The sequence below is a fragment of the Zootoca vivipara genome, chromosome 13, assembly GCF_963506605.1.
Source record: "Zootoca vivipara chromosome 13, rZooViv1.1, whole genome shotgun sequence".
Taxonomy (NCBI): domain Eukaryota; kingdom Metazoa; phylum Chordata; class Lepidosauria; order Squamata; family Lacertidae; genus Zootoca; species Zootoca vivipara.
The window spans coordinates 21,409,835-21,428,777 of NC_083288.1; the positions used below are offsets into that span (position 1 = coordinate 21,409,835).

General features: G+C 40.5%; 1 protein-coding gene across 1 annotated transcript in view; it reads right to left on the reverse strand.

The window, feature by feature from the left end:
- The window catches only part of NPEPPS (aminopeptidase puromycin sensitive), a 73,059-nt gene that overhangs the window by 17,633 nt on the left and 36,483 nt on the right, over positions 1 to 18,943 (reverse strand). Inside the window, exons 5-13 of the mRNA XM_035134220.2 lie at positions 18,711 to 18,818; positions 16,828 to 17,028; positions 15,369 to 15,465; positions 15,230 to 15,263; positions 10,701 to 10,815; positions 7,129 to 7,293; positions 6,459 to 6,563; positions 4,902 to 4,962; positions 1,412 to 1,521 (exon numbers count right to left, since the gene is read on the reverse strand). Coding sequence (XP_034990111.2) covers positions 1,412 to 1,521; positions 4,902 to 4,962; positions 6,459 to 6,563; positions 7,129 to 7,293; positions 10,701 to 10,815; positions 15,230 to 15,263; positions 15,369 to 15,465; positions 16,828 to 17,028; positions 18,711 to 18,818 — 996 coding nt within the window. The remainder of the gene's footprint in view (positions 1 to 1,411; positions 1,522 to 4,901; positions 4,963 to 6,458; positions 6,564 to 7,128; positions 7,294 to 10,700; positions 10,816 to 15,229; positions 15,264 to 15,368; positions 15,466 to 16,827; positions 17,029 to 18,710; positions 18,819 to 18,943) is intronic.

Genomic DNA, 18,943 nt, shown 5'->3' on the forward strand with positions numbered 1-18,943 from the left:
CACAGACAAAAAAAACCTTATCTAAGAATTTAAGTTATCATAGCAATGCACTGTTAAAAACAGCCTGCTGCCTGAAGCACTGGAGGAGCAAGGGCATTCTAGGAAAGCAACTCATTCATCTCACACCTTTAGCACCTGCTATTCTTCCTCAGAGGAATCAGATGCAGGGGTGGGTTGGGGTACAGGAGAAACAGAATTAAGGACATGCTCACTAGCTTTGTGTACAACTTCCAAATGGACTTCAATGGCAAGTCCAAACTAAGCAACAAACCATTTCAAAGCTGTACTGCCTGGGCTCCCTTATTATAACTGCCTTCCAGAGAGCAGCAAAATTATTTGTCATCTGGCTCCCCCTCAACCTCATTCTAAATTTTGTTTTATAGTATTTTATTTCTTTTCATGTTTTATTTATGGACATCCTAGGACTGAAAGGCAGGATAGAAATGTTTCAATGACTATAATATTGAAAGCTATGCCGCTCCATTAGAGGATCTGTAGGAGCATCTATGGTTGTTTAATAAGTTGGTGAGGCTCATTTGATATCAGGACAAAACTGACCTTTAGTATCATTGGTCCAGCCCTGTGGAATGCTCTCTCAATCAGCAGATGTATTCTTTATTTGCTGAGAAGTTTGCTGAAAATGTTTCTTTGCCACCAGGCTTATGTGGACAATTAAAAAAAACTTTTTCTGTAATAATTAGCTGGTGATCTATTTTAATTTTTTAAGTTAGTATTTTATTGATTTTTAGTTACAAATTAATTAGATCTAAGAAAGAAGAAAACGGCTTAATTTATATATATTTTTATTGCAAATCGCTTTGCTATTTTTAAATGAAATTGCGGTATGCAAGCATTTTAATAAATAAAAAATAAAGAACATCTCAGAAGGGTTTTCTGCATTTGCCATCTCTAAAATATCACAAATTTTATGAAGCCTTCAATATCACAGTTAAGACCATGTAAATTAAATGTTTTTGAAATTTTGACTCAATTTATTCAACCTAGATGCTGGTGACGTGTGCATGCATGCATTGTGTTTGACAGAAAATGCATAATTCAGGCATCAAGCTCAACTATGGTTCAGGAAGTGTAAGTATGGTTTGGCATGATGTCTGCAACACCACCACAGTTTGTGATCAAGTTAGAAAACTACAGTTTCTAGTGTGTACACAAAATGCCATTCAAGCTAACTAAGGTTTGGTATAATATTTGAACTGACAAGCCAGAAGTTACAGCTGCTGTTCCAGAGGGCCCTTTTCAATACAGAAATGGGGGTGCCGAGCAGATGGGAAACAAATGCATAGAAACTAGATCTAACTGGGGTTGGTGTCTATGTTTGAAAGCGCAACCATTTTGCATGTTGTCTCAACTGAGCCACTATAAAAGTAAGAAAGTAATACCGTATACCTACCTGTTCTGCCTCCACATAAACAAGTGGAAATCCCATTTGTTTGGTCCATGTACTCATCACAGCAGCAATAGGTTTACCACTCGATTGTTCCAGGCTTTCCCAAAGATCCTCTGTGGAAGGAAAAAAAACTCGCATGAAAATGCTCCCCCAACTAGTAAGCAGCTGCAGTTTCATTAAGTTAATACCAATACACAATCCTCTACAATTCTACTGCTGTTAATCATTTTTAAATAATTTTAATGCACAGAGTAATTTCCAAACAATTTGTTCACAGCTCCAACAAATTCTTTTGATAAGGCAAGCAGTCATCACTCCCATGAAACCAATAGGGGGAAAGGCAGTGAAACCCTACAGGGGGATTTGCTTCCCTTGTCCAACTCTTCCTAACCACCAATCTACATGCAGCTGCAACATCAAGACCCTCTCAACTCAATGCTGCTGCCACTTTCAAACCTCCTAGTTGGAGCCAGTGAGAATAGCCCAGAAATAAAAGTTATCATTACAGCAATGCAAATGTCTTTGGTATCAGTTTTAAGCTATGACAGCACCCCAAATTACTAGGCCCATGTTTTCTAGAGATGTGTACTTAGAAAAAATGTTTTGCTTTCCACTCATTATTGTCTCAGCACTTTGACTTCACCCCCATAGGCTCGCTCCTCCACTCTCTTCTGAGACAGATGCTAACAATGATGGTCTCATTTCATTTGTTTCATTCATTTCTCCTTTGTTATGGTTCTACACTGACTGCAGTGCTGATCCAGCCTGTTTTCTGGTGCCATCATTTCTTAAATGAAACCCAAATATCATGAAAACTGCAGGTGCTTTACACAGATTGCAAAAAGGGTTCCCAAAAGCTATTATGGGGTGACATTCTCTAAGCTTCCCAGTGCTTTATGCTTCAGAATGGACAGTTTTCATGTCTTGCCACTTTTAGAAGACTCCGAGATTACCTCATCCCTGGCCTCCTACAGAATAGTCCCTTGATATATCCTTTGCTAAGCAATGTAATGCCACGTGCATGCTGATTTCAGGGTCTTCTCCACATGCTTCTGAGCCAGGAAAAATAGAATGGCTCAAATGCAGTGGCTCCCTCTTGGAGTCCTGATGAAGCCAGCACTTTGCGCGTGGTGAAAACTGAGCAGCTATTAGGAGAATTGCCTGCAGGCTGGAGATTCGCTGGCTCCCCAATTCTCCCAGTTAGATGCTGCCCAAGGGGAATGGATCACGCTGCCCTGTTTCCCTTCCTTTAAAGGGGGGTGGGTGAGAGGGAGGCGAAATCCAAGAAGGGGTTGAAAAGAGGGAAGTAATCAACGTACCCTGAAACAGTCCAAGGAAGAAATAATCGGGGGGGGGGCACTTAAATTGCAGGAAAAAACCAAGAAAATTCAATCCAAGCAAGGAAAAGGAAGTAGGGGGGGGAATCCACATGTGTTCCACTCACTGGTCTGGAAACTATGGGATGACTCCCCCCCACAAGTTAGCACTGACACATGACCCTGTCTGACCAATCTGAGGAAGAGCAGCCCAGCATAAAGGCTGTCCTCCAGGAGCCTCTGGGGAATTAGAGGATTTTTGCTTCTCCCGTTCAGTTTTGTACTTTTCATTCATTTCTCTCAAGAGATTAATTAGAAACTAATGGTTTTGTTTTAAATTTCTTTTAGAAATGAATACACACCTGTACTAGGATGGATCTGGCTACTGCTTTGGTTTTTTTATTTAAAATGTACCTACGTGACTACACACTGAAGTTACACAGAGGTTCACAACAATTAAAACAATATAAAATATAAATTAAAAAGCAAATGCAGCATTGAAAATAAAACAGCAAACAGAAGTTAATTCCCATAGGCCAACTGAAACTTAAATCCATTTGCATATTTCTGCATCTGCAGACAGCAGAGTTATGACCAGTTAAGCCTGCACTGATCAATGCATTATGTTAACATGGGTCTTAAAAACTGCCAGCAGTCCCATAAAATCCAGAACATCTCATATGGGTTCTGAATCGCATCAGAAATCTCTTCTCAGTCCTGTCTTTCTGACTGCCAGTGACATTCTGGAATTATTTGGCTGTTCAGTGTTCATTGATGCTAGTCTGTCAGGAAGAAAATAGGCTGCTGCCAGGCTGCTTCACAGCTTGTGCCAGGAATTCTTTGATTATGCTTCTTCCTGATCTCACTTGGGCTTCTCATTTGTTTCTCTTTGTCCCTTCTGTGAGCTTACATTCTGAGGCGGTTTGTGTGCCCAGACTTCAGTTCTGTTTCCCTGCCTACTCCCATCGTTCCATTCTGGCTTCCCTAATCCCAATTCTGTCCAAGCAACTAGGCTGCTTGTGTTCTAGCAAGTTCCTGAGAAATTGGAAACTGTCTGTAATGTATGGGTATGGCTTGTCAATGCACAAAAGGAACAACCCAGATCTGTTAGGGAAAGCGTAAGTTCAAGCTGACAACATTTAAACTCTTAGTAAAGTACTTAAATTCCACTTATTTCAAGAGAATGTAGGTATGTGCCTCAGTTCTCTGTGCTGTGGCCAATATATTTCCCAAGGAAGTGGGAAATTACTGAAATGTTGCAAAAAAAAAAAAGCTGACATCTGAACTGGCTTCGAGTTTCCATACACCTGCCAGTTACATTCTGATGGAAAATAACTGCTGACAGAACTTCCTCCTCTCCCCCCGCAAATCCTTTTGCTTGACGAGAGGCTGGAATGCAAAGAGCTACACAACTAGTTTGCAATTGAGTTTGGGGTTTGCCTTGTTAGAAGGAGAAGCCTCCGTCCCCCAGGGGAATCTACTTTTGAAATGGGAGGGGACTTTGAAACAACAATTTGTGATATGGCTTGAGGTTCTGCTGTTCAGCCAAAGCTCGCTTTAAATAATGTCAGGTCCTTGAGCAAGTCTAAAGCAGCTCTTCAGATTTATGGCCAGAAACACTACTGAATACTTGGAACAGCAACCCAAAAAAGCATCAACAGGGTGCAATTCCTCCCTTGGCAGAGAGGTATAGTTTGAGCTCTCTGTTTTGTACAGCACCAACCATATGACTGTATTACATATATTAAGAGCAGTAAAAGCAAAGTGAGCTTCTTCCCATTCCATCATCTATTATTGATTTTCAGACATTTAATTCATGTATGATCATTTTTGGGGGGGGGGAGTTAGCAGAGGAATGAATAGAAGATCAGTTTGCATCTGGGTCAGGAAATAAACAAGCCATGTTTCCAATTCAGAATCTGACCTGGGTTTCCCCAAAGTAAATTTAGCCTATTACTACTGCAAATTTCCAGATGGTCAGAGAAAAGTATTGTGAGAAGGATCACACACTCATACAGATATAGTTTGATAGGAAACACTTTGCTGGTGAACTTCCCTGCATTTCAGGCAGAAAACAATTATCACTGGGGGGGGGGGGTTCAACATCTCTGTATAATGTAATGTTCTGGGGACAAGGAGACAACAAAAGAGAGAGTACAAACACAACAGCCAGTTACCTGTAGCTGCATTCTTATGTTGAAACTTGGTAAGGTAGAGGTGCATTCCTTTCCGGAAGTCCTGTGAATGTAATATTTTATTTTATTTTTAATATAAACAGCTTCTTCAAAATTAGCATATCACTGGACGGGACTGGAATGTAATGTGTTCTTTTCCACCAAACTATTGATGCTTTTCATGAGCTAACAGGGTTTTTTTGGAGGGGTGGGGCAAACCCAGATTAAATTTGTGCACCATCCTTGCACTCTTCTAGTAGCATGCAGTCCTTTAAAGCTGGCATATTGCTGAGGAACAGAGTCACAAGCTTCTACAACAGGAATTCACTACTTAATTTAAGAGTGCTGGGACATGTGAAACTAAATAATGTGACTATTAGATAGGTTTTGAGCCGCTATACTATTAAGCCCCAATACTAATTTTTAGATCCTTCCAACCCCGTGGCAACTCCTAACCACTTTAACTTAACCTCTCTGCTGCTCACAGATATTTTGTGCTATTTGCAACCATTTTGATGCATTAATGGTTGAAAGCCAGTTGAAAAGCATTAAAAAAACATTTCAAAATATTTTAAACATTAGTTGAAAAAATAAGGAACCTTGAAATTGCAAAGTCCACTAGGGCACTTAAATGGATAGTCTGATTAAAATCAGTATTGAAAAACTTTATCTGCTTTCCATTTCATACTATAATAATTATTCTTTCACTGCAAAATGCATTTACAAATATGTCTTTTAAAGTGGTTAATTTTAGAATAGCCATATGTGAGCAGCTTTTTGGAATACTGAATAAAGGAATATTAAAACAGTGTTAACAAGGCAGTTTCAATACCATTCTAATGATTAAAAATGACAAAATTGAAAAGCATGAAGTCTGGTTTTGACTTAGAATTCAAATCATACATAAAAAAAGAGGCGTGGACAGCAGGTGAATGCAGGGTGCCTATTTACATAACATGTAAAATTGTGACTTGCTCTTGTGCCCATGTTGATTCTACACACCAGAGAATTTTGGGAACCAACCCAAATCCAGTTTTGAGAACCAACCAAATATTCCCAAAAGTGATCGAAAGTAAGAATTTCAGCTTAAGGCAAATAAAGATCCTGGGTTGCGTCCAGGTGTATGGAGCATATTTAATATAAATAAGGCACTATAGAGTAATGGAACCAACATAGAATCATAGAATTGTAGAGTTGTAAGGGACCCCAAGGGTCATCTAGTCCAACCCCCTGCAATGCAGGAATCTCAGCTACAGCATCCATGACAGATGGCTATCCAACCTCTGCTTAACAATCTCCAAGGAAGGAGAGAGATATACAGAGATAGGATCTGAATGTCAGATGCTAAAGACAAAGATAAGGAGAAGGCCACCACTTTCATGTTTTGCTGCTCAACTCCCAGAGGTATCTGGTTGTGCAGCTGCTGGAAACAGAAAGCTGGACTAAATGTACCTTTGCTTGATCCACCAAGCTCCCCACCACACAACCCTTTCTACATAAAAGAACACAGAACATCCAGAGTTACCCTAGATGTCAGTGGCAGTAAAGTTATAGATTTACCTCATCCCCAACGTAGTCATGTAGCATTCGAATTACTGATGCACCCTTGCTGTAAGAGATTGCATCAAATATTTCATCTACTTCAGATGGATGGCCCACATTGACCTGGGGTGAGAAAAGCAACAAGTAATCAGAAGAGAACACGTTTGACTTGCAACTCCAGTTACAGATATACTAAGCAGTGTTAAGGTAACTAAATCATTTAGTCTCTAAGACAGGGGTCCCCAAACTAAGGCCCGGGGGCCGGATGCGGCCCAATCACCTTCTAAATCCGGCCCGCGGACGGTCCGGGAATCAGCATGTTTTTACATGAGTAGAATGTGTTATTTTATTTAAAATGCATCTCTGGGTTATTTGTGGGGCCTGCCTGGTGTTTTTACATGAGTAGAATGTGTCCTTATATTAAAATGCATCTCTGAGTTATTTGTGGGGCATAGGAATTCATTCATATTTTTTTTCAAAATATAGTCCGGCCCCCCACAAGGTCTGAGGGACAGTGGACCGGCCCGCTGCTGAAAAAGTTTGCCGACCCCTGCTCTAAGATATAGCATTCTTGGTTGCTTTCCTCCCAGCCCACCCCAGCCGATTTTCAGAGGAAGGATTTCTAACAATGAGAGAGCATGTGAGGAAGCATATGCAAACTCAAGTGATTGCAGCAGTTGGTACTCACTTCAATAGGGTGACTGTTGTCTAAGGCATCCAGCTCCTGAGCCCGTGTGTAATCGGCAGAAACAAATTGTGTCCAGATATCGTATTCTGGAAAACAATGGTCCACACAGAGGTACTCAATCCAGGATGCAAAGCCCTCATTGAGCCATAGATGGGTCCACCATTCCTATGAAGAATTAAGAAAATTGCTGATACTAAAAGCAGAGCACCAGAGCATCAAGATAAAAGGACAAGTGGAGTTGCCATTGGTCTCTGAGATCTCAGGTCTCCATCACTGAAACCTCTGATTCTCTTAAGAGATGTGGAACTCCTTACTAACAGGTACAAATATTGTGCAATTCTGTGTACGAGGAGAAAAAAACACAGAATTCGGCATTCTATAAAATAATGTCTTTAAAAAGCAAGTTTCTAGTCCCCCCACCTTAAAAACTAGGAAGACAACACTTGATCAAATCTCAGAAGCGGCACTGGGGGGCGGCGGCGGGGGGAGAGATAGCTGCAGCATTGTGGCAGGAATAAATCAAATGGGAACATTCTCTATTAGCCACTGAAGGAACGCCTTTGTTTAGTAGACTAAGATTTTTAACAGAAATGGGAAACACAATACAAGTGAAAGCTGCAACACAGTAACTGTTCTTTGCAGAATGAAATGTATCAAGTAAGGATGATCTCCACCAGTGGATAAGAAATAACTAACTGAATTCTACATAAACTCAACCTGAATTTGATGTTGTGGGGCGGGGAGACAGAAATTCCCAACTCTACCGCAGCTTCAACTAGATCAGGTTTCAAGGTAAAGTTCTAGGGCTTCAATGCTCAGGAGCATTACCAGGATTAACGCAAGTGATGAAATTCAGTCTAATGCTAAACTCACCTTTCAATTCCCTACCACCACCACCTAGAAAATATTCTCCTTTTACACATTTTTGTGGTTTTTGACAGTTTTGTCTAGGCAGTCAGTCAGCCGAATGCAGGCCTGCAAGGCAAACTGAGTCACATAGCAATAATAGCTGGTCGCGGCATGATTTGCAGTTGAAGGGAAGAGGGTTAAAAATCCTGCCTCTTAGCACCCTCCAACTTCAATGTTCAATGTGTTGTCTTTCAAACCTATGTTCACATATGCTAGAAATGGGCTTTTAATTTTTTTTATAAAAAAACAAGCTGAAATTCTCAGAATATTTGAACATATTCTGTTGTTCTTTCAAGGAAACTCAGAGAAGCTTCTAAGTGACTTGCAGGCAGCCTCCCATGCAGGCCAGGGCAAGATCTACTTATCTTTAACAAAACTGTCCCATCTTATGGTCTTAACCAGTCTCTAGATCAGGCATCCCCAAACTGCGGCCCTCCAGATGTTTTGGCCTACAACTCCCATGATCCCTAGCTAACAGGACCAGTGGTCAGAGATGTTGGGAATTGTAGTCCAAAACATCTGGAGGGCCGAAGTTTGGGGATGTCTGCTCTAGATGAACTTTATGCATGTATAATTCAGAATGCTGATTTATAGAACCCAGACAAATTTCTGTGCTTTGCACAGTGGCAGTACTGTAGCCCGTGAGGTTAATCTGATGCGCGGTTATTGCTAATTGGGGATACAGAGTCAGTTAGGGGTAGAGAAAAATAGATTTACTTATTTTTTAAGAGGCATAATTGAAAGAATGGAAAAGAAACAATGCAAGACATTTGTCCGCAAAATCAAAAATAGACATTACAATAATACCTGCTTTATTAATGTGGCACGAACATTGAATCTCACAAGCTAAGAAGTGGTGCATACGCTATTCCAAACAGAGACAGGATAAAGTATGAACTTCATGAGCCATGTGCACTATTGTTAGGCACACAGTGCATGAAAATCTACCAGTGCCACCACATTCTCAAGTACAATTGAGAATCTTTGCAACCATAATGGGGAAGAAGAATGCACGAGTTTTATTTAGGGATTGAGAACCAATAGAATTATTTGGCCAATATCTCATGCCTTTTCTGTGAAAATAATCTCATTAACTCAGGACTGTGGTGCCTGCTGAAGTCTAACACTAGCACACCAAGTGTGATGGGACAGTTCATTTCTGTGGAAAGTGTCTGTGCTTATCACCAGCTAGCCATACCAGACATGCAAGCAAAAACTGTGTATTGAACTCATGCAAAGAGAAAGGAAAGTTGGCACACAAGTTGCTGGGCTTTTTTTTAAAAAAGGGGGGGGGCTAATTTGATTTGATAAATGGATTTGAAAAGCCCAGAGAGCCAGGTGAATACTACTGCATGCTTTGGTACGGCTGGGTTTATAGAAAAGGTCAGCTCTCTCCAGAGTCCCTCCTTCATTTCATAGAAGAGCTGGTTAATCACACAAAGCTGCCTCTGCCATGTTTCCAACTGCCCTGGTGGCATGTCAACTGCTAAAAATATGCCACTGGTTTTATGAATAATGTTTTTCCATTTCAACAAGTTCTATTGTAGCAACTGAGAGGTCATGTGACAAAGGAGGAAAGGTGGCCTTGCCAGTAATGGAGGGGGGGGGGAATGACAAAAAATTAAACTGAAGAGAAAAGAGGTTAAACTTCGCTCTCATTTCCAAGTACTGTAAAGTTATCTTGTGGGCGTCGATTATGAAGACGTTAGGAGGAAAAGAAAGCTATTCCCCTAGCTCTTAAGGAAGGGATGGAGAACCTTTATCCCTCCAAATATTGAACTACAAATCTCATCAACCTGGCCACGGTAAACCACTTAGAGATTTAGTATTAAGTGGTATGTAAACATATGAAATAAATAATCAAACTGGAAGGCCACAGGTTCACCATTCCTGCTGTGACATATGGAAATTATTAGATTCAAAAGTTAAGTTTATAAATAGGCCTGTATTCAGTGATTTTACACTAATACCACTGAGGTATAATTGTCATCTAACTCAGCATCCTAAGAATTTCAGCTCCCCACACTTTTAAAAGACTTTATAGCTGCAAAGATAATGTGCGGATCACCCCATATGCCAGAAGAAGCATCAGTTCCCTTCAGATCCTCTCCCCATGGATACTAATTTCAGAATTATAAAAAATATCTTCAAGTTTGGTGAATTTGCAGATATGCACAAATCAGAAGTTTCTGACCTGCCTAGACTTGCAAGGGGTAAGGGGGATCATAATGGTATTTGGGTTAAGCAGTTAACACAAGTGTGAGGTTTTAACCTTATTATTATTATTATTTATTTAATTCAATGTTTTATTGTGTATTATGGCACATTCTTTCCCATTGCTGGGCATTGTGAATCCTAGAGGGGAGCAGGCAAAATGTTTAATGGTAGTGCACAACGCTTCTCCCTACAGTGCCTCATGAGGCAGCCTGTGGGGCACATCTAACCCACAGAAAATCTCCAGGTGCTGCTGATGCCCAATGCTGCTGTTTTTCCTAATAATACTCTGCATAGGCAGACATGCACACTTGCAGTACCATACGAGAACATGAGGCATCTGCTGTGACCATGAGCAGATACACTCAGGACAAGTAATAGGCAGGAAACTGAGTAACCTGAGTAACTGAGTAACCACAACAAGGCAAAGTCAAATACAATTTTTGTACCATAGTCACAAGGTTCCCAAACCACTGGTGAGCAAGCTCATGGCCCACGACGAGAGCCACCCATTGGCGGGAGGAGGAACAGGAGTTTTTAGGATCTATCAGCAGTGCAGTTTCCCTGTGTATGAGAAAGAACAGAGACTGAAGCAAGGTGACTTAGAGAGAAAAGCACAATTTTTGTAATCAATCAAGCTATCAAACTCATCTAAACAAAACTTAAGAGTGCTTCATGCTTACAGGTGAAAACAGCAAGGTTAACATTTCATATCTGCTAGGATGCAGCAAAGAGTACTTTTCCTCAGAGGGCAAGGAGGAAAGACAGCACCATCACACCTACCCCTCAAAAATCCATCTCATTTAATAATAACTGGTCTGAAAAAGGCAGCTCAGCAAATAACTTTCCTCAGTTACACGTCAGTTTGTTGTCGTTCATTTCATAAATTATCACAAAGCTACCAACTATTTGTTCAACCCCGCAAGAGTTCACCAACAAAAACTCTCTACAAAAGGACCTATTATATAATGAATTTTTGGATTTGAGATGTTTTACTAATTGGCATAACCAAAGCATAGAAAGAGGCTTCCAGGTCATTACAACTCCTAAAACTCTGCAACACTCCTGACCTATTTATTAGGACCCCATTATCCACTCTTAGCTAAAGTGTTAACATGGCTGCTCCACAGTAAGCTCCTGATGCCTAGCAATTTGCCCCACATTAATGAGATTGCAGTTGCCATGTTGGACACCAGAGATATAGATGCCAGTATTCCGATACTCTGTGTAACAGGGACCGAGCTAAAAGGGTGGGCTATATTTATTATTATTATTATTATTATTATTATTATTATTATTATTTGTTGCTGCTGTTGTTTTAATGCTATTGCTGTGTTCTTTAGCTCAGTGCATGCAGGGATGCAAAGAGGAAGCCACATATCTACGAGGCATGACTTCTTTAAAATAAGGCACACAGAGTGAATGGAAAAGCTTACTCTAGAACTGATACACAGGAAAAAGGATACAAGGTGAGTTCTGCTCAGGGGCACTACCACTCTACACCAATATGTTTCAAAGTCTCCTAGTCACACTTCAATCTAGCTACCAGGGAATAATTTTTAAAAGGGCTTTATCAAGAAAAGACTGGCAGAGAAAGGAAATAAAACCCAATAATCACATGATTGTGTACAAAAATGTAAAAGCTCTCATGCTCCTTGCAAAATTTTGCAAAGTAGTTTCTGGTCTACACCTCTCTTTTTCCAATGGGAGCAGTGACAGGCTGGGCAAATGGCCAAACTATGTTCCATCTGCTCCACCTGAACATTCATTTGGTTAGCACAGAGCCATCGTAACTAGGACTGCTACAATTAAATAATCAGTTAACACTGACTGATTGAACAGGGGTAGATTTTTAAAATAAATTTATTTTTTTTTACAAATACTTGGAAAAAACGGCAGATGGGAAGAGCTTTTTATGAATGAAAGTTTGGGAAACAGTGGGAAAGGAACAAATGATTCTTTTTTCTTTTGTCCTGAAAGCCTTTTACAGGGATGGGTGGGCAAGAAAAAATACAGTATCTACATAGGGGGGAAATTGCTGTGATTCAGTGGTCAAAGATATAGGAACAATGGCAACTGGAGAGGAAGTCAGAGACTTTGTGTTATTATAGCCTACTAAATGCCTTCTGATGACCTGGGCTAGAGTTATTTTAAATAAAAATATCTTAAAGGGCACACTTGCCATAGCTGTACCAGATCAGAAAGGTGGCGGTACAGTGAGTTCAGTTACCACTAACCATTTTGCCCAAACTGGTTATGCCTAAACTTTCCAGCAATGGTGGAAAGATATTGGAGACCACCAAAGGTCACAATGATTTGCGTGGGAGGGGGAATGAGATCAAAATTTCAAAAATAATTGACAATCTGGAAGAACTGGGTTCAGTCCATAGAAAAATATGGTACCAGAGTGTTCTGATATAAAGGAACCTCCCTCTGTTCTCACTGTAAGATAAGGCCCACCCACGAACCCGAGGAGTTTGCCTGGCAGCTTGAAACAATTTGGAAACAGCAGGATGGGTTGAGAAAAAGAATGCATCTGCACAGGCCCAAAGACTGCCATAAATCTGGGGCGAAGGCGTTAGGAATGCAACAAAGATAGATCTGATGGAGTGTGTGTGTGTGTGTGTGTGTGTGTGAGAGAGAGAGAGAGAGAGAGAGAGAGCGCTAGGCAGCAGCAAAGAAAACTTGGTATACTACTTTAGAACTACAAGTTGAACTAAAAGTTGCCACAAAGATCTTTTCTAGGGGTATAATGCAGAGACTCATCCCCACATACAGATTTTCTTCAACTGCAACCCTTATTCCCCTGCTCACTGCACCTACAAGCTAAGGATGACAGGGGGAGTTTGGTTAGAGAATTCCTAACAAAGAAAATGCCCCCATGGCATGCGCTATCTTTCATATGAATTTGTGTCAGCTGCCCTAGCACCAAATCCCTAACTGCTCTTTATATTTGTGGCACGTTAGAAGCAGTTTTATATGAAGGGAAGGAATCAATTCAAGGAATCTGCTCATGAGACTGGTCTTCAATCAATGCACTATATGTAATGCTAGAATATGCATGGGTTCATGTGGTTCTGGAGATTTATTGCTGGAAAATTTGTTAAAGGCATATACAGCCCCTAAATTATTTGAGAATTAGCGTATTTTCCCATCTATAAGATGCCCACATGTATAAGATGCCCCCTATTTTGGGGGACTCCGATTTAAGAAAATGGGGGGAGATGTATCTGTGAATTTTTGACACTATTTTTAGGGGGGAAACCTAGTCTTATACACAGAAAAATAGGGTATATCTTATGAAATGCACACTGAACACCTGCTGTTTGACATTTTTGCATAAGGAGCTTATAACTTTAAAAATGGGAATTTCCAAAAGGACAAAAACCATACAGAAATTATTATTTTATCACTTTGGAGCTACAGTCATACGTCGGGTTACGGCCGCTTCAGGTTGCATTTTTTCATGTTAAGAACGCAGCAAACCCGGAAGTGTTTACTTCCAGGTTTCGCCGCATGCGCATGCATAGAAGCGTTCTGCGCGCTTCACGCATGGCGCAGAAGCACTCTATCATGCTTTCGTACATGTGCAAAAGTGCCACTCTAGTTACGGACTTTTCTGGGTGTGAACGGCACGCCAGAACAGATTGAGTCCGTAACTAGCCGTACCACTGTACAAAAGTTTACCTGCTCAACTTGAAAATAAAGTTAACTTCCCATTCTCTAAATGGGTGCAGGGCGAAATATTGGTGTGCTCTTGACCATAATTACTGTAAGTTAAATATGGAAGTTTTGATACTGACCGTGATTATGGTTAAGCAGCATTTGAAACCAACTTTGAACTCTGAATTCAACTCATGATCAGCTAACCCTGTTTAGCCACAAATATAGTGAGCATCAATGTCAATGTAAGTTAACTGTGGTTGAGGAGAAGGGTAAGTTCATTTCCGAGAAGAGATATAGGAGAAAACACGCAACTCGCAACTTGTTTATGATATCTTAACCATGGTTATGAGAGTGGCTGTGCTCACACACAACACAAAATCACAGTTTGAGTATGTGGTCTTGTGTGCTCCCCCCGTCTATCCTCTTCAATCACGGAAGACTGGAAGCCTTTGCTTCTGCTTTCAGAAACATGCATTTTCTTGTTGTGTCTAAATTGACAACTGTGGTTGGTGCTAGATATGGTTTACTGTGGCATACGCATATCACTAACAACCGCCTGAAGTTGGCTTGTTTCAATAAACTTTGGTTTGTTTGTGTTCAGACAGAAATAGAAACTGGCTACAGTCATACCTTGGGTTATAGATGCTTCAGGTTGTGCGTTTTTGGGTTGCGCAACGTGGCAAACCCGGAAGTATCCGAAAAAGTTACTTCCGGGTTTTGACGCTCATGCATGCGCAGAAGCGCTAAATTGCGCTTTGCGCATGCACAGAAGTGCCGAATCATGACCCACACGTGCGCAGACGCGGCGCTGCAGCTTGCAAACGCTGCGGGTTGCGAACGTGCCTCCCGCACAGCTCACGTTCCCAACCCGAGCGTCCACAGTACTTGAAAATGGAAGCAAAAGCCTACAATGTCTTTGTGGCCACGATAGTGCAGAAGAGGAGAACATATGAGCTCTAAGTATAGAATACTAAACTTTGTGTTGGCATTATATGTGATTGTCTGCATTGGGCCACAGAAGGGTGGGAGAAGATACAAACAAAGGATCTATTCTAAATGAAAGGTGCTGCATTTTTAAAATAATGTTATATTCTTGGATATTGTGGCTTTATAAAGCTCTACTTTTCTGAGGGATCTGCTCAAATACTTATTTTTGTGGAAACTTCAACTTGCGCAAAATGGAGAATAATTTTGAGGAAATTACCAAACAAGCCCAAATCATTACAGCTTTCTACACTTTATCTGATAAAACGTGGAAAAATTAGTCAACAAAGGACACGGAAGGGAGGAAAGACAGTATTTAACAGCATACCTATAAGTAACAAGGCCCCAGTTCTCCATGGCACCTTTATAAAATAAATACAAAGGTTTATTGATATTGATACACACAACCATCTCCTAAAATGTTTTACAATTCAAATAAAACTCAGAGGTAACACAAAATACTTTACCAGCTGCAAAGTCTGCAATAGCTATGAGATCAATTTTAGGGAGAGGGTAAGGAACATTGAAGTAATCCTTATAAAAAGGCAGCGTTTTAGCAGCAACCTAAGGGGGGAAAGGAGAAAAATGATAGAGAGCATGGTGTTTTAAGTCAAAATAAAGAAGACCTGACTCTAAGACATTGTGCTTTAACTTTTACTCCTAAGCCAACTGCAGTTGTTGTTAAAACTATGTCAACTCTGGCCTTTGCCAAATCTACATACACAACATGTTTACATAAAGGAACAGATGTGTTCTGATGAATAGGTGCAAAAAAGAGAGGCCTGAACAAATTCCAAAACTATCTAAACCCTGTACCAAAGAGGGCTTAATGGTTTCCCAGGGGGCAGGGGTAAGGGTTTTAAAGCCATTTTATCTGCCCCCAGGACATACCTAATCAAATCTGAAAAAGTATATGTATCCACAGTTTTACCCATAAAGAAAAAAATGTTTAACTGAAAGTTCACAATTTATCACTTCATCTCTTCCCCAGCTCCACCCAATCACACGTCGTAAATATCTGAAGCCTGAATAATTAGGTGACATTAAAAGATTATGGAGCTAACCATTTATAAGTTGTTCAGCTTAGGTGACAATATATGCCCTACTTCCAACCAGTGCTTGGAAAACAAAGTTCCCCCTGCCACAGCATGAACATCAGAATTTGCCCAAGTCAGGCCTTATGCAGAATTCATCTAGGCCAGGCATAGGCAAACTCAGCCCTCCAGATGTTTTGGGACTACAATTCCCATCATCCCTGACCACTGGGTCCTGTTAGCTAGGGATCATGGGAGTTGTAGTCCCAAAACATCTGGCGGGCCAAGTTTGCCTATGTCTGATCTAGGCTAATACAGTGGAACCTCAGTTTTCGAACGCAATCCATTCTGGAAGTCCGTTCAACTTCCAAAATGTTCAGAAACTGAGGATCAAAGGGCTGTCAGCAAGCTCAATGAGGAAAACTGAGAAACACACCCTGGAAGCCGTTCGAATTCTGAGGCATGTTCGGAAACGGAAACATTCACTTCCGGGTTTTCGGCGTTCGGCCTCCAAAACATTCGGCAGCTGAGATGTTCAAAAACCAAGGTTTGACTGTATATTGTCTACACTGACCATCAGCAGCTCTCCAGTGTTTCAGACATGGGTCCTCTCCAGGCTTACCTGAAGATGCCAGGGATTAAACCTGGGACCTTTTACACTCAAACAACCAAGTGCACTGTCAATAAGCTCCCTGCATTAAGCAAATGCATCTAAGTTTGTTTGTTTGTTTTAGATTTTCTCCATTTTAACACAGGAATGGCAGCTAAGCAATTGAAGGAGGAAAGATCAAATAATATTAAAGTATTTCCAAAGTCAAAAACAGGGGCACTGGTGTATGTTTATTCTTAAGCAACTGTCAAAGTTACTGAAAGATATGGAAGCATGCTTTACCTCTAATGCAAACTTTCCTTGTTCTGCTTTGCCAACTGGAGTGTAAACACGGACTAACACGCCATCAGTGGACCTGGTCTCAACAAAGTCATATTCTCCAACCACAAAAGCAACGAGATATGTTGACATTACAGGAGTTCGGGCAAATTTCACTTCCACCAGGTTTTCATCATCAGGGTAGGGCCTCCGATCAGTGACATTCTTTAGAAGGAAAGATGTTTGGAAGAGACTTGTTAGATTGGGTTTGAAGCGACACCAGATTTCACGAGATTGCAGGAGAGATCAGGGCTGGTATTTCCTGTGCTATTTTGCAATATCAAACAGATGTGTGAAATGAGGCTCATTAACCTGCTCTTTTCCTTTCTGTGCAGTTTCCCTAATCTCGTTCTATCATATCCATCTCCTTGCTTTCTGCCAAGTTGCTCTTCATTACAACAACAAAAAAGGGCAACAGGGTCCACATCTCCAGTTCTTGTTTTACCCATTACCAATGCAGCTGGGATGTAAGAAAGGACATCAAGACAATTTGCAGCCTCCATAACCAGCAACATCTTAATTTCTTGATCTTCATACTATTTACGGTAGATTGCCAACTACTATCCTGCATGCTCTTGCCTCCCCACGCATTCCCCCCTAGTCTGCTGTTAACCACAGTTCAGTATTATTTCTACAGCAACCTTGGTTAGAGAGTTGCTGTAAACCAAGAATTCTAGGTTTGCTCAGAACCACACTAAACAGGTTTGCAAATCATGATTTATGGCATGTGAACTGAGCTAATGGTTTGAAATAGACAATATTCCCTGCTCCTCTGCCTGCAAGACAACAAATGGACGTACAAGCTCTTCAGGCTTATCTTGGAAAAGGGAAAGAACCTCCAGGTGCACAAGGAAAAAAAGTTTATTTAGCCCAAACAAGTTCTTCCTCAGGAGCACTCTTGAAGATTTGTTTCAAGACGCATTCAAGTTTTTAACTAGGGTTAAGTCAACAGACCATGATATAATACCAGAGGTAACCATCACGCCCATTTATATACAATGACCAACCATGGTTTCGCTTTACATGAACAAACCACAAAAGGCCTCAGTCTCTCATGCAGTCTTTCTAGCCACCAGTCTTTCATGCACAGCCATTCCTATCTACTTCCTCATTCTCTGAAAATTATAGCTCAACAGTTCACTCATATAAGCTAACTAGTAAGAAAATAAACCATTTCGGGGGGGTTAAAGTCTGAACATTCACATTATATCATTCTGAGTCTAACACACATTATATAAATAAATAGTATACAAGACATACATTTAGAAGTACTGGGTTTATTTTGTTTGTTTTTAAATTATATACTGCTTTATTGTAAACAGAATCCCTAACTGGTTGTAAAAAGAATTTATCATACTCATATTAGACCCACTGAAATTAATGGATCTAAGTTAGCCAGGTGCATTAATTTCAAACGATCTGCTCCGAATGGTGTTCGATACAACCCATTGTCTTAGATCTTCTTGCTGGCATTGACACAACTACAGCATCAAACTACATTTTATTCATTAAACACTTGCCTTTTTAACAAAACAAAAAATGTATTTTATTAATCACAAACTAAGCAGGACAAAACCCGGAGTACAGTTTGATAATGACATTTGGTATAGTGGAAGTACACATAATGGTAATTCATTACTAAAGTAGGTCTCTCCATAGTGAAACTTGTGTCACATGCAGTTGTAGCAACTGTGCTGATTTGTTTATATAGTCAATTAATAGTGACCACATACCGTACTTAGAAATTTATCCTCTTTACAATGCCCATTTAATACCCTGCAGGGTCAAACATTCAGATAATGCTATTTCCCATTCACAGGTAAACCAAGATTACAAGTAACACTTACCATATTTGACAAAGCTACCCTTTCTTTAGGAACCACCAATGAGATATCAAAAGTTGCCTTGATGGCCGGCTCATCCCAGCAAGGAAAGGCCCTACGAGCATCTGTAGCCTGAAAGAAATAAGAACATTAACTAGCCAAAGCAAGTGACGGTGAATTTCTGACAGTACCAGCAAGAAGAGACCTTAAATCCAAAAAGCTACATTTTCCAAGTAGAATACAGTCTTTAGATAACC